Source organism: Lissotriton vulgaris, chromosome 10 (assembly GCF_964263255.1).
Source record: "Lissotriton vulgaris chromosome 10, aLisVul1.2, whole genome shotgun sequence".
Taxonomy (NCBI): domain Eukaryota; kingdom Metazoa; phylum Chordata; class Amphibia; order Caudata; family Salamandridae; genus Lissotriton; species Lissotriton vulgaris.
The window spans coordinates 668,822,245-668,842,765 of record NC_141698.1 but is presented as its reverse complement, the minus strand read 5'-3'; the positions used below and the strand labels follow the sequence as shown (position 1 = coordinate 668,842,765).

The window sequence follows — 20,521 nt, the reverse complement described above, 5'->3', positions numbered from 1 at the left end:
ATTTTTACTTAAAACTATCTATTAATGCTCACGTTCCTACCACACTTGTGCATTAATCTAGCCCCCCCAAATAAAACAAGCAATGGGCTCGCCTTTGGGACCTTTTAAGTGTTTAGCTATCCAGCACAATATCCTTGGTGCAACAATATCAACTGTTGCATGGCTAATCACTTATAAGGTCCCAAAGGCGAGACCTATTGGCTATACCAGGTGTTGTGGATAGCCACAAAGATGGTCTAATTTGGACTGCAAGTGTTATTACAGTTCTTTGCACTGTGCCTCCAAGTCACTCGTTTAAGCCATATCGTTCATTTCTCGTGGTAGCATTTTCTGTCATCCAGGCCACTATAGATAAGATCATTTCCTCTGCTTTATGTCCCGTGCACGGTTATCTTGCTACCATAGCCTTCTCCCTATTTCCCTCCACTATGTAATTTTGCTCTTGTGGCAAATTGACCTACTTGTACCTTTTTGTCTCTTTGAGCTGTGTTCCTATTTCTTCTTCAACCTTATGTAAAGCGCTCTGATACCCACTTGCGTCATGTTCGCGCTATACAAAACTTATAAATAAATAAATAAACTATCACTGACATATCACGTAGGCAAGGGCTTAAAGTAGGCCGGGTCCTGCTGGTGCTCAACACCAAAAGTTCTAAAAAGCAGGTGCAACGAGGGTCCAAATTTGCCCTCACCCTCACGGTTCTCAATATAAGAAGCTGTGCCCGTCTGAAGGTTTGCCCACTGCCTCCCGGTATCAACATGACATGAAAATAGAAAACAGGCAATGCTAAAAAAATACATGCTGATAAAGTGACGAGAGGTTTATTTCATTTGCAACAACTAGGAACTCCTTTGTGTAAATCGGTGAAATAACTGGGGAATAAAAATAAATGTAGAGCTTGTTTGCATAATTATACTCATTTCAATGACATAAAAAATTAATTTTTTTACAAAGACGTAACATAGTTTCTTCAACTAGAAAGAAAATGCCATACAAAATCGTTTTTGCTGGTGTAAATGCTGAAATTAACATTCAAGTGGCTATAGAGAAATAAAGGGAGCAAGGCTCCGTGCGTGCCTGCGTGACACAATTAAAAACAAGCGTTTGGAATGCAACAGGCATCGCATTTAGGGGAGTTTGAGCTATTGGAATTGTAAATAACAATGCCTTTTAATTATGTTTTCGTTTTTGAAACATAAATAAAATTCATTGTCATTTACAATGCCAATAGCTTAAATTTGCGTAAATGCGAGACCTATTGCATTGCAAATGCTTGTTGAACAGTGAGGCTGAGGCAACAGGATGGAGGGAGGACTAGGGACAGGGCAGAAGCAGTTACAGGGCACAGTAGAGGCGAGGCAGAAGAAGGATGAGAATCTAGTTTTTCATGGAAGGGTTTATTGGAAATCAGCCTGAATATAACAAATAAAGAAGACTTTCGAAGCACATTAATGCAAAAGTCAGACTCTTGGGAGCAACAGTAAATAGTGAACCTGGGAAAAGCTGGACACCGTGCAGGGGGCAGTAAGTAACTCGCTAGCAGGAAATAGACTGCCTGGGTTGAGCCAAATATTTTTTTTTGGGGGGGGGGCTAATTCTTCCCAGCAATAGTCAGAGTCGAGCTGCAGGGGCTCTAGAAGGGGTCAAAAAAGAAAAAAGCCTCATTAACAAGCAAATGGTCTTTTAAAGACCTGTGAAGTACTCTGGTGCAGCTGTCTGTGTGCCCGGGAAGCTGTCTCACACAACAGGGAGTGGGGTGGGGGTTGGGGGTTGGCTGAAGCCCTTTGAGCCCAATGGGCGTTGCGCACCTGGTTGGCGCAGTGGTACGTATATCAGTTCAAAGCAGTGATATAGCAAGGGGGAGCGGGGCAGGGGGGCGGTCTGCCCCAGGCAGCATGAGTTTTGGACCAGCGGCCATCCCCCTTCACCCCCCGCTCTTACAGCCTCTGGAAAATCTCCCCACTGTCCCACCCCCGCTCTTCCAGCCGCTGTGGGCAGCAAAGGCAGGGACTGTCACGGGGGCAAAGTCGCTAGCTACGCCACTGGTTCAAAGTCCCTATACATAGCATATCTAGCATAGCATACATAGCAAGTCTACTAATGAACAAACTCATGTCCTAAATCTAAGTATGGGTCATATTTGGCTGCATGTCTTTTATCACATCCCCTGTTGCTCCACAATTGTTTGCTGATTAATGTCTTTCGTGGGATATAGATCTGTGCGGCTGATAGCACATTGTCTAATGTAATTTGTTCTGCAGATGCTATTGCTCTATTATGACAATTTAACATTTTGTTTGTATTGACTACCTCTTCCCCTGTTTATTCTTCTACTGTAAAGCGCTCTGATACCCTTGTGGGTCACGTTCGCGCTAAATAAGACTTTATAAATAAATAAATAAATATCATCTATTAAACCACCCGGGGGTTCTTGAGGCTGTAACAGGTGGTACTGGTATGGCTTAGGGTACCCTCACCCCTCCAAACCTCTGAGGTGACACAACTGGAACAAGTGCCAGGAAACCTGACAGTCCCTCCATTGTGGTGGTTTGCGACTGAATCTGTTAGAATTTTTAGCTGCGCAGATAGTTTGCGAACATCTCTGTGGGACCAGTCTGTGTATAAGGAAATGCTGAAATAAAGGAACGCTGGCTTTAAAGTCCATTTTCCTTTCAGCTCCCGATCCCTTATCTCATTCTCTTCCTGGGTAGTCAGCAGCCCTTAAAGCATACTGTAGATTGCTTTTGATAAGGCCTGCTGAACGAAATAGCAGCCATAAACAGGAAAGGAAGCTTACATGCCCCGGGGCCTATCCTGTACAGCGGCTGTCCAAGAATCAGTGAAAACGTGGTTCAATTTAGTTTGCCATATGCGCATAAGGTGCCTAAACTCCCAAAAGACTCTGTTAGTAATGAGGAACTATATAACAACAGTGTTTATACTATATACTTGCTTCACATATTCAAGCTGAAGGCGTCACTGGCGCCATGGGGAGGCACCTTTGTTTCATTAGATGAGCACCACGCATTGTCCAGCCTCTTAGTTGTTTATCCGGAATACTCAACAATAGACAATAGTGCGCCGGGTGTGTGTCCATAGGCAAAGCAAAGCTGGCAGGGCGTCAGAAAAAAAACATTGCCAAAGCCAAAATAGCTTAAATATAAAGCGGTCTCCCTGAAAATATATATATTTTTAAAAGCAAAAGTATAAAGCGCAGTGTCCCTGAAGCAAGCGCAGCACTCCGCTTTTTAGCCAAAAACATTTTTTTTAAAGATGAGCAAAAAAAAAACAGACCCGCAAAGCGTTTCCCTTGCAGGAGCGAGCAGGGGCACCATCTGTTTGCAAGTTAATTACAAACAGATGTCGCCAAAGCTCGCTCCCGCAAGGGAATCTCTAAACCTGCAAGTGTTGTCATTGTAAGCAATGCAATGCATGCACGTTTTTGGCCTAAAAAGCAAATAGATTCCAAGAGGTCTCCTCCTATGTAGGCGAGACCTAAAACTCTCCACCCCAAAAAGTGTGGTTTTGTCAGTAATACATTTTTTTGTTTCAAAGTCCCTGACCAGGCCCATACTGGATCTTGTATGTGTGAAATAACAGTAACAAACCCCAGAGCTCCAAGAATCTCTTCAAAACCCAACAGAGAATCAATGCTGGCACTTGAAAACTACAGTATGGCAAAAGTTGAAGTAGGTTGCACTTTCTTTATTACATCATACAGCAGAAGATTTGAAAATGATTCAGAAACAACACCTCAGAGTAAGGGCAATGTGAAGAAAGGACAAGCCAACCCACTGCCATCAACAGAGTATTAATAAATGGATTTACCTGCTGAATCTAGCCTATGATTGTCAATGTGAAGTAAAAAAGCAAAACCTACCAACCTACCATTACGTGTTTTTTTAGCTCCTCTGTTGTCCATGTATCTTCCTTAGATTTTTTCTGAAAAAAAGAAAAGAACACAATTTAGATACATACTAAGACACGGAGGTGTCAACCTAGTAAAATGCAAACATTTTAAAGGTGCACTTAGGATCACATAAATGAGACATCTCCTTACCCTAAGTACCCTGATGCACAGTTACATTCAAATAATACCTTTAATGTATTAAATCTGTCTGGAGTGGTAGAAGAGAAGTGAACAGGCCAGAAAATGTCCTCTTTTTCAGTAATTCATGGGGAATGCCCACTTATTGGCCGGTCTCTGTACCATATAAGGTAGATAATAAAAAACAGTGCAAGAGCAGGCTAAAGTTTTAACAGAGAGAAAGCATAACGAACCGTAATTAGAGATCCTCCCTGGCTCACAGTGGAGAATTGATGCTTTGAACACACAATCAGGAATGCCAGGAAAAACTAGCTAAGAGTCAAGTGTAGGATCATCTTCGATCTTGAAATTGGGAGCAAGAAGAGTGTGAAAACTGGATTGTGAGAGTGGAGCTGTAGGAGGTGTAAGGCATATGCATAACAGCAACACCATGAACCGGCTGTGAAGGCTAAAGTCTGCATGGTGGGGAGCAAGGTGGAGGTGTGACTTGACTAGGCTCCAACATGAGACCAGTACCCTCTCAGATTCAAGCAGGTAAAGCATGTGAGGGTGCTCCTTGTGGCAGAAATGGACCTCCTGATGCCACAGAATTAAAGTGCTACCACAGTCCAGCAAAGGACATGCAGCAGAGCTTGTTCGAAGAATGAAAAATAATAGAGCTTTCACAAAAAGGAAGCACCAATTACCTTGGAGCTCCACTTCAACAGATCACTATTCACTTACTCACCCTTAAAGAAAAGAAGAGCAGAGTGTACTCAATAGTTCGGGGAGGGGGGTGAATCCTAGCTTTTTTTCAAGGCCCTCTATTGAAAGTGGGAACAACTTAAATACCAACATCACAGGTTTGAAGAAGAAAATGGAGGTGAAGAGACTCAAAGAGGCAGAGGCAGAATATGAACGTTCTGAAGAATTACAGTTCAGAATACTCAAATTGGATTGCTAAATTGAAGGCTACAAGAGTATCAGCATTATGCAGTAGAAACCATTAAAAACGCTAAGGTGAGAATGAACAAAGTAAAGCATTTGGGAACAGCATCTAAACTATGGATCCTTGTGGTACTTGGGTGTGGACAGTCACGGGGTAGAGATAAAGAGAGGTGTAAAGCTACATATGAAAGAAAAGGGTGGGTGACTGACAAAAGAAGGTACAATGGTGGAATTGATTGAGGACTCAAAATCACATATGTCAACAGCAAATTCCCAGAAGCAGAGGCTGACACAACTTGAGGAAAATGAATGGGTGCAGCCCTCAGTTTGGCTGCCGGAGATACTTTGGGTAGGCTACAAGACCAAAGAGGCAGTCCCGGATCCACAAGTGGGAGACCTGGTCAACCCAACCCAGTTTATAGAACCTGCATGCCTCACAATGATCTCTGTGCTGTAAAAAGGTCCACCGCGGCAGCTGCTGCTGCTCTCTCCACAGCACTGAAGATCTGTCCAGATGGCACCATGTTTAACCCTTTCACTGCTGTCATGTTTCCACAGTTCTTCGTGGCCGCTTTTTAATAAAAATAGGGGTTAGGTTATTTAAATTTATGTACCTCTTTGGCCTCTGTGTGCAGCCAAACAAACTATATGTTGTTTTTCATGCCCATTCAGGCCTTTGTATTGGTGTAAATACTACATCAATTTTACCTTGCACCCTGAAGATATAATTAAAAAAATATATACATCTCCTCATGTGAACAATACTTTATCGCAATCTCAAGAAAATTCATAATTTCCGTAACCCTAACCAAGGAAATATTGTCATGAATGTCTGAAAACTGACAATATCAAAAACATGTAGGTTTTCCTAAGTAATGTAACCCACACATTCAGTTATCCAATATTAGCACATATCACTAGATTGTGGCAGAATCTCTGTTTTGGTGCACTGTTCTTCTGTTGACAGATATCAAACCTAGGACTGTGTGGAAAGTCTGCACGATCTAAGGCATCTATTGTTGCAAACCAGACCTCTATTGTCCTGGTAGTCTGGCAAGTAGAACACACGGAACATGAAATGTATTAGATTTCTTAGTGTCTCCCTTCACCCTCACTTGTGCAGTAACATGTCCCTGGCAAGGCTCGACCCCCACCTGTGCTCATCTATGTCTCTTGAATGGGCAGGCTTCCACACTTCTACTAGCCCACTCACTATGGCGAGTCAGATTTGATCAGGGCGAGCTATAATTAGGCCCTACTTGCCCCTCCTGGTGAGCTGTGAAACAGGTGTTATGTTTGCTCACAAAAAGAAGGAGCGTTAAAGATGCCTTTAAACCTTGTTTAACTTGTCATATTTATTCTGTGTACAGAGGTCAAACGTCAATTTACATCTACAGTTTCTTTTTTTACTGGATGAAATGATGGAGGATTTTGTCACCTGAACTGTCTTACAAACATGTTGTACAACAAGTGTAAAATGAAAGGCTGTAGAAGGTCATGTTTTATTCCAACACACATAAATAGCTAAAAAATGAACTGTACAACCATTTAAAAAACATTTTAGTACCAACGAAAAGCCCTTGTTTTGTAATTATGTGATGAAAAAATAATTTAATTGGATGAAAACAAATGAGAGCAAATGCTAAATATATTTGTTGAAACCCAATTTCCACTGATTATTGTTTATAAACTATATAGTTTTATCAGTAAAACTGCATTTTAGAGGGAACATGTTTGGCCATTTCAATGTAAAATGTGCGATCTCCAAATGACAGTGCACAACCACCTCATGCTTTAGTAATATATTTATTAAAAGTGAGTTTTTAAACATGAACTGATAAACATTCCAGGCCTTGCCCTGATGGCAATGCTATTAGAGAACTAAGAAGCAAGTCAGGGGTCATGTGTACCCTATATGATGGCTGGATTCTTATTATGCATGCAACAAACGTTTAGTCTTCTAAATCAAACCAAATAAGATTTTTTGCACAGCAGAAATTTGGAACTCACATATTGGGTCATCTTTCATAAGGGCTGTATGCAATATTTGGGCCTGGTGTCAGCTGGCATCTAGGGAAGTCAGCCAACCTGAGGCATTTGAAAAATGAAGAAACCCTAAGGATGTATTTATATGTATGTAAAACATATATATAATTTTACATACATATAAATACATCCTTAGGTTCTCTACATTTTTCAAATGCCTGAGGCTGGCTGATATAATAATATATATATATATATATATATATATATATATATATATATATATATATATATATATATATATATATATATATATATATATATATATATATATATATATAAATAACTCACAGACTGCATGCAAATTCTCCAGCATCCACGCAGGAATGGACCACCACGCTGTAAGTATTTCTTGAGTGCTTAATTTCCCAAACTTCAACATGACGCGTTTCGACCGGGTTACCCCGGTCTTAATCCCTTGGATGCTCATGATGAGCTCAGCTCATCATGAGGTACACCTCTCGTGTGCTCATGACGAGCTCAGCTCGTCATGTAAAAGGGGATTCTGTAAATTTCAGCACAGGAGGGGGATCTGCTTAGCAGCCAAGGTGTTAATCACATGACATGTCGAGAACAATGGTGACTTTAAATACATTTGCACAGAAATAATCGCCGCCCTGCTGGTTCATGAAGCTAAACAACAGACTTTTGATTTTAACCAATAGTTGACTAGAGTCCCATATTTAATTGCAATATTCATTGACAAAAAACTTTTCCCACAGGGTAATCGTTTTATATATATATATATATATGTCAAATTGTCACCATATAGGAAAATTATCAATCATTTCACTTAATATGCTTATAATACATATCAGCAATACGGGGCAAGTGCCCTAATAGCATTTGAAAATTCAATGCGTTGAACATAAAAAATTACTGTTGTCTGTTGAAATATTAAAGTGCATAGTGCAAAATTATGTTTCCTAATATCGGACTAAAGTGCTTACTAAACCTAAAGTGCAAATAAGTGCATGTTGACTATTAAAACAATAGCCAACTTACTAAAAAAATACAATTAATAGAATAGGTAGAACATATATATTCCACCAAAACAAGTTGACAGAACAACTTGTGTACACAATCTATAGGCACTGAATGTCTCTACATACTATCAATTGTGAGTCATGGATAGCTAGTGAAATGTCAGAATAGTTTTTGTGATTTGGTTTAAATAAACCTGTACCCTTGGTTTGAGGAGTTATATTTCATATCGGTACCCTGATAAAGGTCTATGGAAAATCGTACACTCGCCCTACATCATCTCCCCGTCATTTCATATGAACGAGCCTTATAAGAACATAACTCCAAATAAGGACAGACTGCCTTAAATGGACATAACGCCTTATAAGGATTGTAGCCTTTAATGGACTAAACCTTTCACCTAGTTCAATGCAGAGCGTGGGTTTTTAGCAATCGATATTGCTAAGACGTCATCCTTAGCACATATGAATAATTTATGAGTACACTCTACAGGTGGTCCACTTCAGCTTTCCCATCAACACACAAGGTTTAATCCCCAACGCCATCCTCATACTGAACAATGGGGAACATACGCACATAGACTGTATAAATACAGCACCTCTTGGTATCAGTACGCAGGAGGGGACCGAGACTTCAAGGGCGTGCACTGACCAGAGACGCTGCAGCTCCAGCTGACAGTGGTCTGACGATCCCTTGCGGGGTGTCCAACTCAAGTCCAGGATGAGGTCCCATACTCTCACTATTCAGGTATGGGGGTTCGACTAAATCCTAGTGGGAACCTTGGCACTTAGACTTAGGTTCTTAGACTTAGGCTCTTTCGCACCTACTCACATGATAGGTACAATTAGGTGCATCTAGACAGGCATCTTAGGAGTACGTACTTCATTTTATAAATGCATCTCATATTCATGTATGTGTTCATGACTATTGCAAAGTGGTAGAACAATACTATTTCTTCTTATTCACTGTACTGCTGGTTCTATATCTCTGCTACTGTGTCACAGTTATAGCAGCGCACTTATTTTACATGAGAAGAGCAACGATATAATAAATTCTTATTGCAAACACGCTCAACTGTTTTTTCTGTGAATCTCTCTGAGAGCAAAATAAGCAAGCATGAGTGACTGGTTGAAAAGTAGTATACTGTTTCCACGAGTCTGAGGTTATTATGTTATGAAGTTGCAAAAACGAATCTCTCTGATAACAGGAGATTCTAGTAGCACTGCGAGCTAGCTAATGCGAAAACTTAGGCTGACATATTCGGTAGGGGTGTACCGACTCAGTTTGCCACCAAGCCCACAGTATATGTTATCCGTAAACAGCGTAGGCCCTGCATGAAAGGGTACTATCGGAACTACACTACAGAGGGGTAGTCTTGTTTATTTCCTAAGACGATGATTGTGATTCCATTGGACTTGACAGAGCTTACTCTGCAGGAAACTATAGAGAGGAAATTCGGTAATTCTGGAAGGGTTAAGTTCTCTTAGCGCTTAAGCAAACAATAGTGCTAGCAGGAATTATACCTTCAATGAGCCTATATGAGTTCTGAACTGGAGGGAACTTAATTTTATCCTCCTAAACTACAGCCGCTAAGGCCTTTCTTGATGTTCTAATTCCAGACACTAGATGAATGCATTATTGTAGGGAAGACACGGGGCCTTGTAATAGTTTGGGAGGGGGACAGAAAAGAGTTTCCATTCTGAATGGAGTTTGGGATTACCTGCCCAGGGAGGTTGGGGTCTCTTATGTATGCTGTCTTTCAGCTTTCACTTCTTTCACTGGTCTCTAATGAGTCACAGTTTTTGTTTCTGTGATTAACTCCAACCCCGGTTAACAATAAATATACTTGAACCTAAAGTACTAGTGCCTAACAAGTAGATTTAAACAAAAACATAAAGAACTAATCTACTTGATGGTGGGAAGGCAAAGCTAAAGCGAGCATATCGTAATTTGCTGCACATCAACCTGCAGAGTAACCGTATGCCGCCTTTAGCCAACAAAATAAGGACTGTAATCACAAGCTAATTTAAAAAGACATCAACAATGGAAGCTCATTTAAGGCTCTGCTCAGAGCTACAGAATTGGATAAAGGCTAGCATGGCAAGATCCTGACTGGATCCGCCAGCCCTACAAAATAAGCCTTTGTGGCTAGCACTGCATAGCTGTTGTTAAGCATAGGAACAGAAGATACATTACCTGAGAAAGCTCTTCACACAAGTTATCAAACAATAATTTGAAGGACTAACATTGTAGGCTCCCCACAACCGCTACTGACCAGGTGTGTGAAGGGCTAACCATGACAACCATCATATGCATATACACATGACAGAGGAACCACCTTTCTGGTCTCCAACACTACGCCACAAAAGTATAAAGATATGCATACCAAGAACATGATTCTCTAAAAAATTGAGCAACGCAACATAAGAAACTTTCAGTGGGACTTGCCAAACAATAAGATGAACTAATATTGTAGGCTTCCGAAAGAGGCCAGTCCCTTTATTTCCATGTAGATGGCATGGCATATTTCATCAGAATGTCCTCATTACAAAAGATAAGGACTGGAACAGCAGGCTGGTACCGAAAGACCTTCCACAAGAAAAGGGGAGCTAGAATACAAAGGAGACATGATTGCATATATAGAAGGACCAGAATTCCAGTTTATGCTGAAGTATCTCTCCTATCCCCAGAAATAAATAACTAGCATGCTAATTTTTGATTGTGATCCATCACACCCAGTAGGTTACACGCATGGCAAGTTTCCAAAGCAGAAACAGGCACTCCGATAGATGGACTGGTATGCTAAGATCACCACAGAAAATTCACCACAAATAGATGTACCAATAGACAAGACTAATCACTGAGCTAAGAAATAAATTACCAGGCATGCCAGCCCCCACTGAACCCATTCACAACACAAAACTGAAGCCCTGTCATGCAAAGCTCCCCAAGAAGTATTTAAAACAGAATTGGATATCCCATAACCGAGCTCTCATAAAGCACCACTGTTTTCAATTGCAGTGCCCCTTCAGATGCGTTCATAATGGGCCCGGAAACTCACCAGGTGGCCATATAATTTTTAAAAAATCTTTGGGAAGAACCCCTCCCTCAAACCCTCTGTGAAAGAGCCAGGCTCAAGGGACCCACTTGTTAAAAGAAATGTAAACCTGCTCCCACCCCCTCCCTAATTAAAAAGGCTGGGCACCCTAGCTTTAACTGTTCTCCATTTGTGAGAACACAGGCAACTAAATCCATGTCAAACAATGTTTGCAGATAAAAATCAGAAGTTAAAAGATAACACATTATGTGGAACACAATACAAATATGCATGTGACTTGTAATCAAGATTTTCAGTGGGACAGGTCTAGCTAGTGCTAAGCACCTGCAGTAAAACAAGCATTTGCAAAGCAATAGGTCTTGCATTATTTAAATGCAGAGCTACTGGCTTCGCAAATGGAAAAGGAATAAGGCGGGCAAGCAACGTTTTTTAAAACTATTTTTTATTCATTGACTTTTTTAGTAATGGCGGCAGAACGGGCAGCGTGCCGCCATTGTTACAAATGTAAACATATAGAGAAAAAAGAAAAATATTTTTACTTCACAATTGTTTAAAAGTTCAACATGCCGAAGATCTTTCAATAGCTTGGCTCGTGTTTTGGCTTTAAAGACAAGCCAAACTTGATATTGGCTCGTTCTCGGAATTTGTGGGCTTGCCCGCCTAGGTCTTGTAGATTGCAGCTCCATGAATATAGGACTCTGGCTGGGAGGCTGACACACAGAAATCCACCTCAGACTGAAATAGCAGCTCTACCAAAACAAGGCAATAAAAAAAGCATGCAGGCTCCGTTAATTAATTAAATAAATAAATAAAGTTGCACGGCGAGTGCTGCTGAATGCTATTTGGGAGTGGTGTTTTTTGTAGGCACGGTAAGAAAAAAGAAATCATACATGTGCTGTTAATAAATAAATAAAGGCGCATGGAAAGGGCTGATGGATGCAATTTTGGAAATGAGAGGGGGATGCTTTTGAGGCAAGGCAAGATGGGCGCCATATTATATGAATAAATAAAGGCCATGGTGATCGCTGCTCGATGCTGTTTGGGAGGGGTATTCTTTGCAGGCAAGCAAAGAAAAAAGTAAATCACATGGGCGCTGTTAATAAATAAACAAAGGTAGATAAGAGCAAGTGATGCTGTGATGGCCGTAAGTTATGCAGCGTTGGCGTTGAGTGATGCTGTGTTGGCCCTGAGTGATAATGCGGTGGCCCTGAGTGATGCTCTGGTGGTGCTGACTGATGCTGTGGTAATGCTGTTTGATGCTGTTGTGCTGCAGAGTGATGCTGTGGTAGCGCATAGTGATGCTGTGGTGGTACTGAGTGATGCTGTGGTAAAGGTGAGTGATCCTGTGGTGGCCCTGAGTGATGCTGTGGTGGTGCCGATTGATGATGTGGTGGTGCTGTCTGATGCTGTGGTGGTGCCGACTGATGCTGTGGTGGCGCTGACTGATGCTGTGGTGGTGCTGACTGATGCTGTGGTGGCGTTGAGTGATCCTGTGCTGGCCTTGAGTGATGCTGTGGTGGCCCTGAGTGATGCTGTGGTGGTGCTGACTGATGCTGGGCTGATGCTGATTGATGATGTGGAGCTGCTGAGTGATGCTGTGGTGGTACTGAGTGATGCTGTGGTGTTCCTGAGTTATGCTGTGGTGTTCCTGAGTGATGCTGTGGTGGTGCTGAGTGATGCTGTGGTGGTGCTGAGTGATGCTGTGGTCAAGGTGAGTGATGCTGTGGTGGCACTGAGTGATGCTGTGGAGGTGCTCAGTGATGCTATGGAGGTGCTGAGTGATGATGTGGTGGTGCCGAGTGATGATGTGGTGGTGCTGACTGATGCTGTGGTGGTGCTAAGCGATGCTGAGCGGGGCCTGAGTGATGCTGTGGTGGTGCTGAGTGACGCTGTGGTGGAGCTGAATGATGATGTGGTGGTGTTGAATGATGATGTGGTGGTGCTGAGTGATGATGTGGTGGTGCTGAGTGATCCTGTGGTGTTGTTGAGTGATGCATTGTTGGCCCGGAGTGATGATGTGGTGTCACTGAGTGATGCTGTGGTGGTGCTGAGTAATGCTGTTGTGGTGCTGAGTGTTGCTGTGGTTTTGTAGAGCGATGCTGTGGTGGCGCTGAGTGATGCTGTTATGGCCCTGAGCGATATTGTTGTGGTGCTGAGTGATCCTGTGGTGTTGTTGACTGATGCTTTGTTGGCCCGGAGTGATGATGTGGTGTCACTGAGTGTGCTGTTGTGGCGCTTAGTGATGCTGTGGTTGTGCTGAGTAATGCTCTGGTTGCACTGAGTGATGCTGTGGTGGTGTTGAGGGATGCTGTGGTGGTGTTGAGTGATGCTGTGGTGGCGCTGAGTGATGCTGAGGTTGTGCTGAGTGATGCTGTGCTGGCTCAGAATGATGCTGTTGTTGCGCTGAGTGATGCTGTGGTGTTGCTGTGTGATTATGTGGTATTGCAGAGTGATACTGTGGATTTGCTAGTTACAGTGATAAAGAACTCCCTCCAAATGTGCAAGAGTGAATAATTAATGTCGATATTTAATTTGTAAAGCGTTTTAGCAATACGTACATAGCAACACCATACTTGTCACAACAAATTGAACTTGATACAAGGTTATATGAATAATAGCTTTTGTAGTAGTAGAAAACATATTTGAATAGTAAATATACAAGATACACTGTGCTAACTGGCACTGTTTAATTTTTACAGGTTGCGAGACTTAGTTACTTATGTATATATAGAGTTATTGCAAGTTATTGATTTAGTAGGAGAGTGAGTTATTGAGTGAGTGAGTTAGATAGAGATGGAGATAGTTAGTGAGAGACCTCACTGTGCAGTACAGAAGTCTGCAGCATGCTTAAAAGTAATAATACAGACGTGTCAGAAGCATTTTTGTTACCTTATATATGACCAAGAAAGCATTATATACAACTGAACGGCCATGCAGTGGTTCGGTTTAAAGAGAGATTATGTGTTACAAGCTCAGAATGGCTTATACTTCGAGCGTGTAAGCACTCTGTCAATGACTGAATCAGATTAAAATTAGTATACTGAATATTTAAACTCCAACACCGAGTAAAACCCGACTCTCTAACCCAGAGGGTATCAACTTGCACACTTGGTCATGCCCTGCATAGTCATGATTTAGCCATTTAGGTTCATGCCTAGGTTTAAGTTTGAAAACTCAGACAGAAAGATTTTTAGTTACATGCCCCGTTTTATTAAATACCCTTCCTCTAAAATGTAGCATTTTACATTTGTTCACCAGGTTCTAGTCAGACATAAATACCTATTTTTCTATGCTCTTGCGGTAGCACCAAGAGACTTTTTATAAGGTAGACTGCGCCCAGTAGGTTATTCTTTCACTTGCACAAAAAGCACATGCCTACTCATGCAAAGTAGAAACGGGAATGTCAAATGTAGGAGGGTGCATGTTTAGATGTGGCATAAAGGGGTGTGGACAAGGCGGCAGAAGTGCTTAAAGCCCAGTGCCTCACCTGAAAATAAATCTAGACTTTGGATTAACATCTCTCTTAATAGAGGCTTGCTACTAATGCTAGCAGAGAACACAATGCGGAGCATCCGCAACACTGCATGTTGTAAACGGGATAATTTTGAACATTATAATAATGTATAATGAAGTCCATAATGTAAAATGTGCCGAATCAAACAAGATTTTGCTGAAGAAATACACCCGGACCGCAAGCCAAGAGTAAAACCAAGCCAAGCCAAGAGTAAAATAATGGGAAACTACCGGCCCCAGAAAACTATGAATCTAAATTAAGTCAACAGGGTTAAAAATGTTGTGTTCCCCTACAGAATTAGCTAATACTGCTTGCATTTGTACCGGGTATGTGAAGAAATGGGCACACGAAACGGGTTGAATGAATTTTTTTTCTTGTATCCTTCTACTGCTAATGTATGAAACTTCACCATATTCGGCCACGCGGTGAAACTGCCACAAGTGATTAGACAATTCTGCCAATGCAACTATTGCCGCATATGCATGGCAAACAAAGTACTACTCACTTTCCAGTGTAGAAAATATTCGGTGTGAAAAGGTCAACTGAGGGGGACGGCGTTATAAAATGTATTTTAAACATAAAGGTAATAATCGCAACAACAAAACAAGTCTGAATGATTGATTTAATGCATCAACAATGCTAGTCTTTGCGCGGAAAGCACCCTGGGGAAAAAAACAGATTTTACACCACTTTCTCTTTCTTTATCTATCTATTCAAAATATTTGAGGAAGGTGAGGGGGCAAAATAAAGTAGGGTCATGAAAAGAAAACCAAATGAAAAGCAGACAGCCGTAAAAAACAAGACGCGCAGCAGCGAGACACGCTCTGTGGTAGGGAAGGGGCAGAGCGAGGCGCTTGGGAGAGCAAGCGAGAGGAAAGCTGGATGGCGCCTGATCACGCGCTGTAAGGGTGCCGCGAGGAAAGCCAGATGGCAGCTGTGGGTGTGTCCGTGCGCGTAAATGCAAGCTTTAGGTCACAAGCAAAAGCTTGTGGTCGGATTTCTAAAGCCCACTCACTAAATGTCTCGCCAGAGCAGCGCATGCGCTGCCTCAGGCGAGACCTAAAAAAAGGAAGCAAGATGAGATACAGATTTGCCCAGCTGGAAATAGTACTTGCCAGATGATGTACTGTAATTCACTGGGCCAGCCCAGTACCACAGACAAGGAGTAAATGGAGGGCTAATCTATTGGGGGGGCGAAACTACAGAGTGTCCACTCCCGAAGGTCCACTCAGATGATAATGACCAAAGGGACCTATAGATCTGGGGCGCCATGGTAGATCTTCTGGGAGAAGACGATAAGGCAGTGGATGGTGGCTCTGCCTCAAGCTCACTGAGGGTTTTGGCTGCAGCCACCCTTTAGTGAGCCCAGAGGATTCTAGTGGCTGAATGGGTGGGTGATGTGCTTAATACATGCGATGGTTGCATGATACAGTGCTGCTGAGCACCCCCCTCACTACCCTATCCTCCTACAGACGGTTGGAGACGGTGTGTCAGTAATTTTGTGTGCATGATATTATGTCGCTTCCCAGTCTTCCCGCCACCCCCTCCTTCTACTTCAGCGAAGGTGGAGTACCCATATTGGACGACTGCCCAACACCCACCTTCCCCCAAGGAGACAAAATACTACTATGCCGCAGATCTGTTTGATTGTTTCTTTGTTCTGACTCCGGGCATTACCCTGATGGTTTTATTTTACCCTTTTGTGAGTACCATATTATTTGCAACATGTGAATAAAGAGATTTTTTTTTTCAAATGCCAAACAGGTGTAAACCAATTATACCATGTTTTAGAGAGAGAGCACAAGCACTTTAGCACTGGTTAGCAGTGATAAACTGCAGAGTGATAAAGCTAACAAAAAAAAATCAGCAAAAATGGGGGGACGAAGGCAAAACACTTGGGGGGGTGACCCTGCAGGAAGGCCCATTTCCAACAATCGCGCAATCATAGCGCTCTGGGAGACAACACTGTGCGAGGTGCTAAACAACATGGAGCTGCATTTATTTAAAGATAGCCCCCTGTGCTGCTCTTTACTGCCTGTGGACTCTGCCTAATATACACTGTGGGCTAATAATATTGATTATTCAGAGGCCAGCGACAACAGCACTATTGTAGTTTACTTTGGTGCCACAGCCGCACTGGTGCTTCAGCCTGGACATGCTTCTTGCTTCAGCAATTTTACCATGTGGTCCTGGAGCCAGCATGTGGCATTAAAAAAATCCAATCAGGAGCAGGCAGTGCCCTCACACGCAGATCCGTGGGCACACCTTGCCTGTTTTTGTTTTGAGACAAGGCACCATCCCACTGTGATTAAATTCACGTAGTGATTGGCATCTTGGGAGGTGGGCAACAGCTTTGGTTTTCCTTGCCATACCTGTACATTTTCTCATCCATGCGCAACTTCTGTGCCACTTTCAAATGCTCAGGGACCCGGGCAGGATGTTTGCTTTGTCCTTCTGCCCTTCCCCCCCTCCACCCACCTCCCTCCCTCCCCACCACTCAGCTCCATAATTGCTGTCAGGGTAAACTCTAGAAAGAACTGCTCACCTCCATGTCTGGCCTGGAGACACTTCTGTATGGTCCATCATGCGAGCCCTGCACTGCTTTAAAATGTGCAGCTCAACTGACCCGCCTGTCTGCGACTGTGGGTACTGGTAGTGAAGCATATTGACTGACAGTCAGAGACTGAGGCCGTCGTCAACTGTGCCCAAGTGCAGCAGCTCTAATGCTCCCATAGAGGTTCAGAGCTGAGTTACTAGCGCCATAAGATCCAGTCAGCACTGAGTCAACTGCTGGCTATACCAAGGTGACTTTGACAGCAGACTGAAAAGAGCGAACAGGCAGCATGGTTATATATATATATATATATATATATATATATATACATATATATATATATATATATATATATATATATATATATATATATATTCACTTAAAAAACCATAGGTTTCAGGCCTTATATAGTTAGGAATTAGTAGTGACACGTGATCAAGGGCTTACGAGCTTGAAACGCGTTGTGTTTGGGTCACTGTAATAAAATACTGCCCACTTGAAAAACTCCAGAGGTCTGCGTCTCTTTCCTCGCCTGACTGCCACTGGGAGAGCTCAGGAAGTGGTTTGAGGGTTTCCAGATATATATATATATATATATATATATATATATATATATATATTCACTTAAAAAACCATAGGTTTCAGGCCTTATATAGGTAGGAATTAGCATTTAAAAAACCATTGAAATTGCTCCTATATAGTTAGTTGTACTAACTATATTTTGCGCACCCGCAATCCACTGCTGATGATGTCACATATTACATCATTCATGACATGGTCAGTGACATCACTGATGACATCACTGATGCAGGGGTGGGGGAATCATATCGCCCGACGCCCGAACCATGTTGATTTTTATGACGGGCAAGATGATTTACTGTCTATTTTGTCCGACGGACAAGTAGACATTACATCACAAATAATAAACAATCTGGGAGCACTCTGGGGCTCACAGCCAATCAATGGCAGAGTCTGTGTTACTGGCGGGCCCGGCAGCTCAAATGCTAATTATCGGCACTTACGAAGTTTTCCGCTCTGCAGATCAAATGACAACCAGAAGGAGCCACTCTCTTCAGTCCTGTCGAAGTCGTCCTGTAAAACCCAGGAACAGGTGGAGGAAAGCGTCTGCTGTTTGACGCTCCTCACACGTGAGGAGGGCATCGGACAGGGGAGGCTGAAACCCGGCATAAGGAAATTGGAGATGCGCCCGCCCCAGCTCTCACATGAGAAATCATGACAAACGCCCCCTCCCTCCGCCCTTTTCAGCGCGGCCTCGGGCGGGAAACACCAAAACCGCCACGGGCGGCATGAAGTATCTGGGGAAACTGATTGGCACTAATCTGAATGGCTTGAACTAAGGCTTTGGCCTGCAGCCTTCCATTGACGATGTATTTACTGGGACTGGTGGCCAGAACCAACTACTGACTACACTCAGCTTGTGCTGCTGTTGAGAGCGCGCCTCTCCCGATGACTTATGCAACCGGCAAGATTGTCAATCTACGGGTCAGCCCGGAGTGGTGGTTACATTCACTGATAGCACCCAGGGGATCATACACATTGGAGGAGCAGCAAGCAGCACACAAGTCGTCACTAAAGCGGGTACGCTGCAAAGTGAGTCACCCGGTCTTCCCTCCTCTACATGCAAGTCTCAGGTCAGTGTGTATTCTGTTGTGACGGCCCCTCATGTTGTTATTACTACCACTTTAATCCAGTCTCAATAATATTGCATTTTGCAGCGGCGCCTGCACTAAGCCCCTCGTCGGCTCGGCTCCGCCCCGCCCCAGTAATTATAACCACGTTAGTTCGGTTCTGGCTCTGAGGGAGGGAGAAAACTCATATTTATATTTGACCGAGTACAGAGAGAAAAGAAGGAAGGGCACGAGCGACACGATAGAAATACCGAGAAGAGATGCGTAGAAGCAGGTAGGTGGGAATGGACAGGAGAAGAGGGGCAGGGAGGGACAGAGAACACAAGGGCAGCTCCCTACGCTCTTAACTCTCACGTTACAAAACACACGTGAGCTTTGCGTCTATCTTCCCGTGGCGGCGGCCAGCAGGACCCAAAAGTGAGGAGTGGGGTCAGTGCTTTACATGGGCATGCACTGCCCAGTACCGAGTACCCGCACTTCCTACGTTTGAAAGAACGAGCCCAGTCACTTCTCAGCAGTGCTGCAATACCCAGCGCTCCACTACATTTGGCTACAGCTGCCTACGCTCACTGTACACATATCACATAGATCTCAGCAGCGAGCAGGCACTATTGGACAGTGGAAACTGGCACTTCTAAATTTCCATTTCAGGCATGGTAAGGATGTCGGGGGCGATAGGAGAGCAAGAACGGTGGAGTGGGGGTGCAAGCACGTCTCTCCCTCAAGCTCGCTGCTCCAACTCAATGACTGTGCCCGGGGGACAAAAAGAGCCAACGTCCAGGGAGCAAATATTCGTAGGCCACAGGAAGGGGGGGGGGATGAACGGGATCCGTGCAGAACTGACGCTCGCTCCAAGATGTGTGTTGTATGCGAGTTCTGGCACCAGAGTGACCCCAGGGAGAGCAGGCCTGAAGAGAGAGCGGGTTAAGAGCCTGAGGCGGAAGTCGAGGGACAGACACTCCTCCCCAGGGTGCAAGCACGTGGCCAGGGTGGCATTGGCAGGCATTAGCTGTAAGTCAGTATAACCTGGGGTGGGAGTGCCTCGCAGTGACTGCAGACAGTATCCACATGGAGAATACCCTCTGCGTCAGAAGTGCCCCTGTGACCGGTGGCTACTGAGTAAGGACAAACACACCTCCTAGGCTCTTTTCATAGAGACAGGATACACTGGGCTCTGGGGTGTGGCCTACATGGCGTCGACAAGGGGGAATTGAGCACAGTTTATCGATGTGAGGGGCAGACAGCACGGGAAGTGCGCCCTGAAGTGGCGTAGATGGTTTCCAAAGGAGTAAGCTGCGCCCTGAGGAAACGGTGCTAATGGGCTTGCTCTAGTGTGAGTTGAGCCCTCTCCCGTCTGCCTGCCGGTGTGCAGGACAGGTAACCTGCAGTGAGTGCATGCTAAGTGTGGCCAGACTGACTTCCATTGGAGTGAGTTTAACCACCGGCACCATGTTTACTGGTGTGAGGGACAGGAAGCCTGCAGTGAGCGTTCTTCTGTGCTAATGTGTTTTGGAGCCAGGCCTGGGAGGGCGGGGTGTCCTAGGTGGTCTTATGAGGGAGCCAGCAGCAGACATTCCTTCCTCCTCTTGGGGTTTCAGTGATTAAAGTGCTCAGCTTCGTGGTACTTTTGATTATAGAACGAGAGCATCAAAGAGCTGAGATCAGAGCTTGAAAAAAGGTATGAGTGAGATGGGACACGAGGCGAGGGCGGGCGCACGGGCCTAGGGAAAGGCTCCTAGTCCT

The 20,521-nt window shown here is 43.7% G+C and overlaps 1 protein-coding gene across 1 annotated transcript in view; it reads right to left on the bottom strand.

Annotated features, from left to right (window-relative positions):
* The window catches only part of DYNC2I1 (dynein 2 intermediate chain 1), a 476,503-nt gene that overhangs the window by 412,552 nt on the left and 43,430 nt on the right, over nt 1–20,521 (bottom strand). The window contains exon 2 of the mRNA XM_086941505.1: nt 3,890–3,943. Coding sequence (XP_086797631.1) covers nt 3,890–3,943 — 54 coding nt within the window. The remainder of the gene's footprint in view (nt 1–3,889; nt 3,944–20,521) is intronic.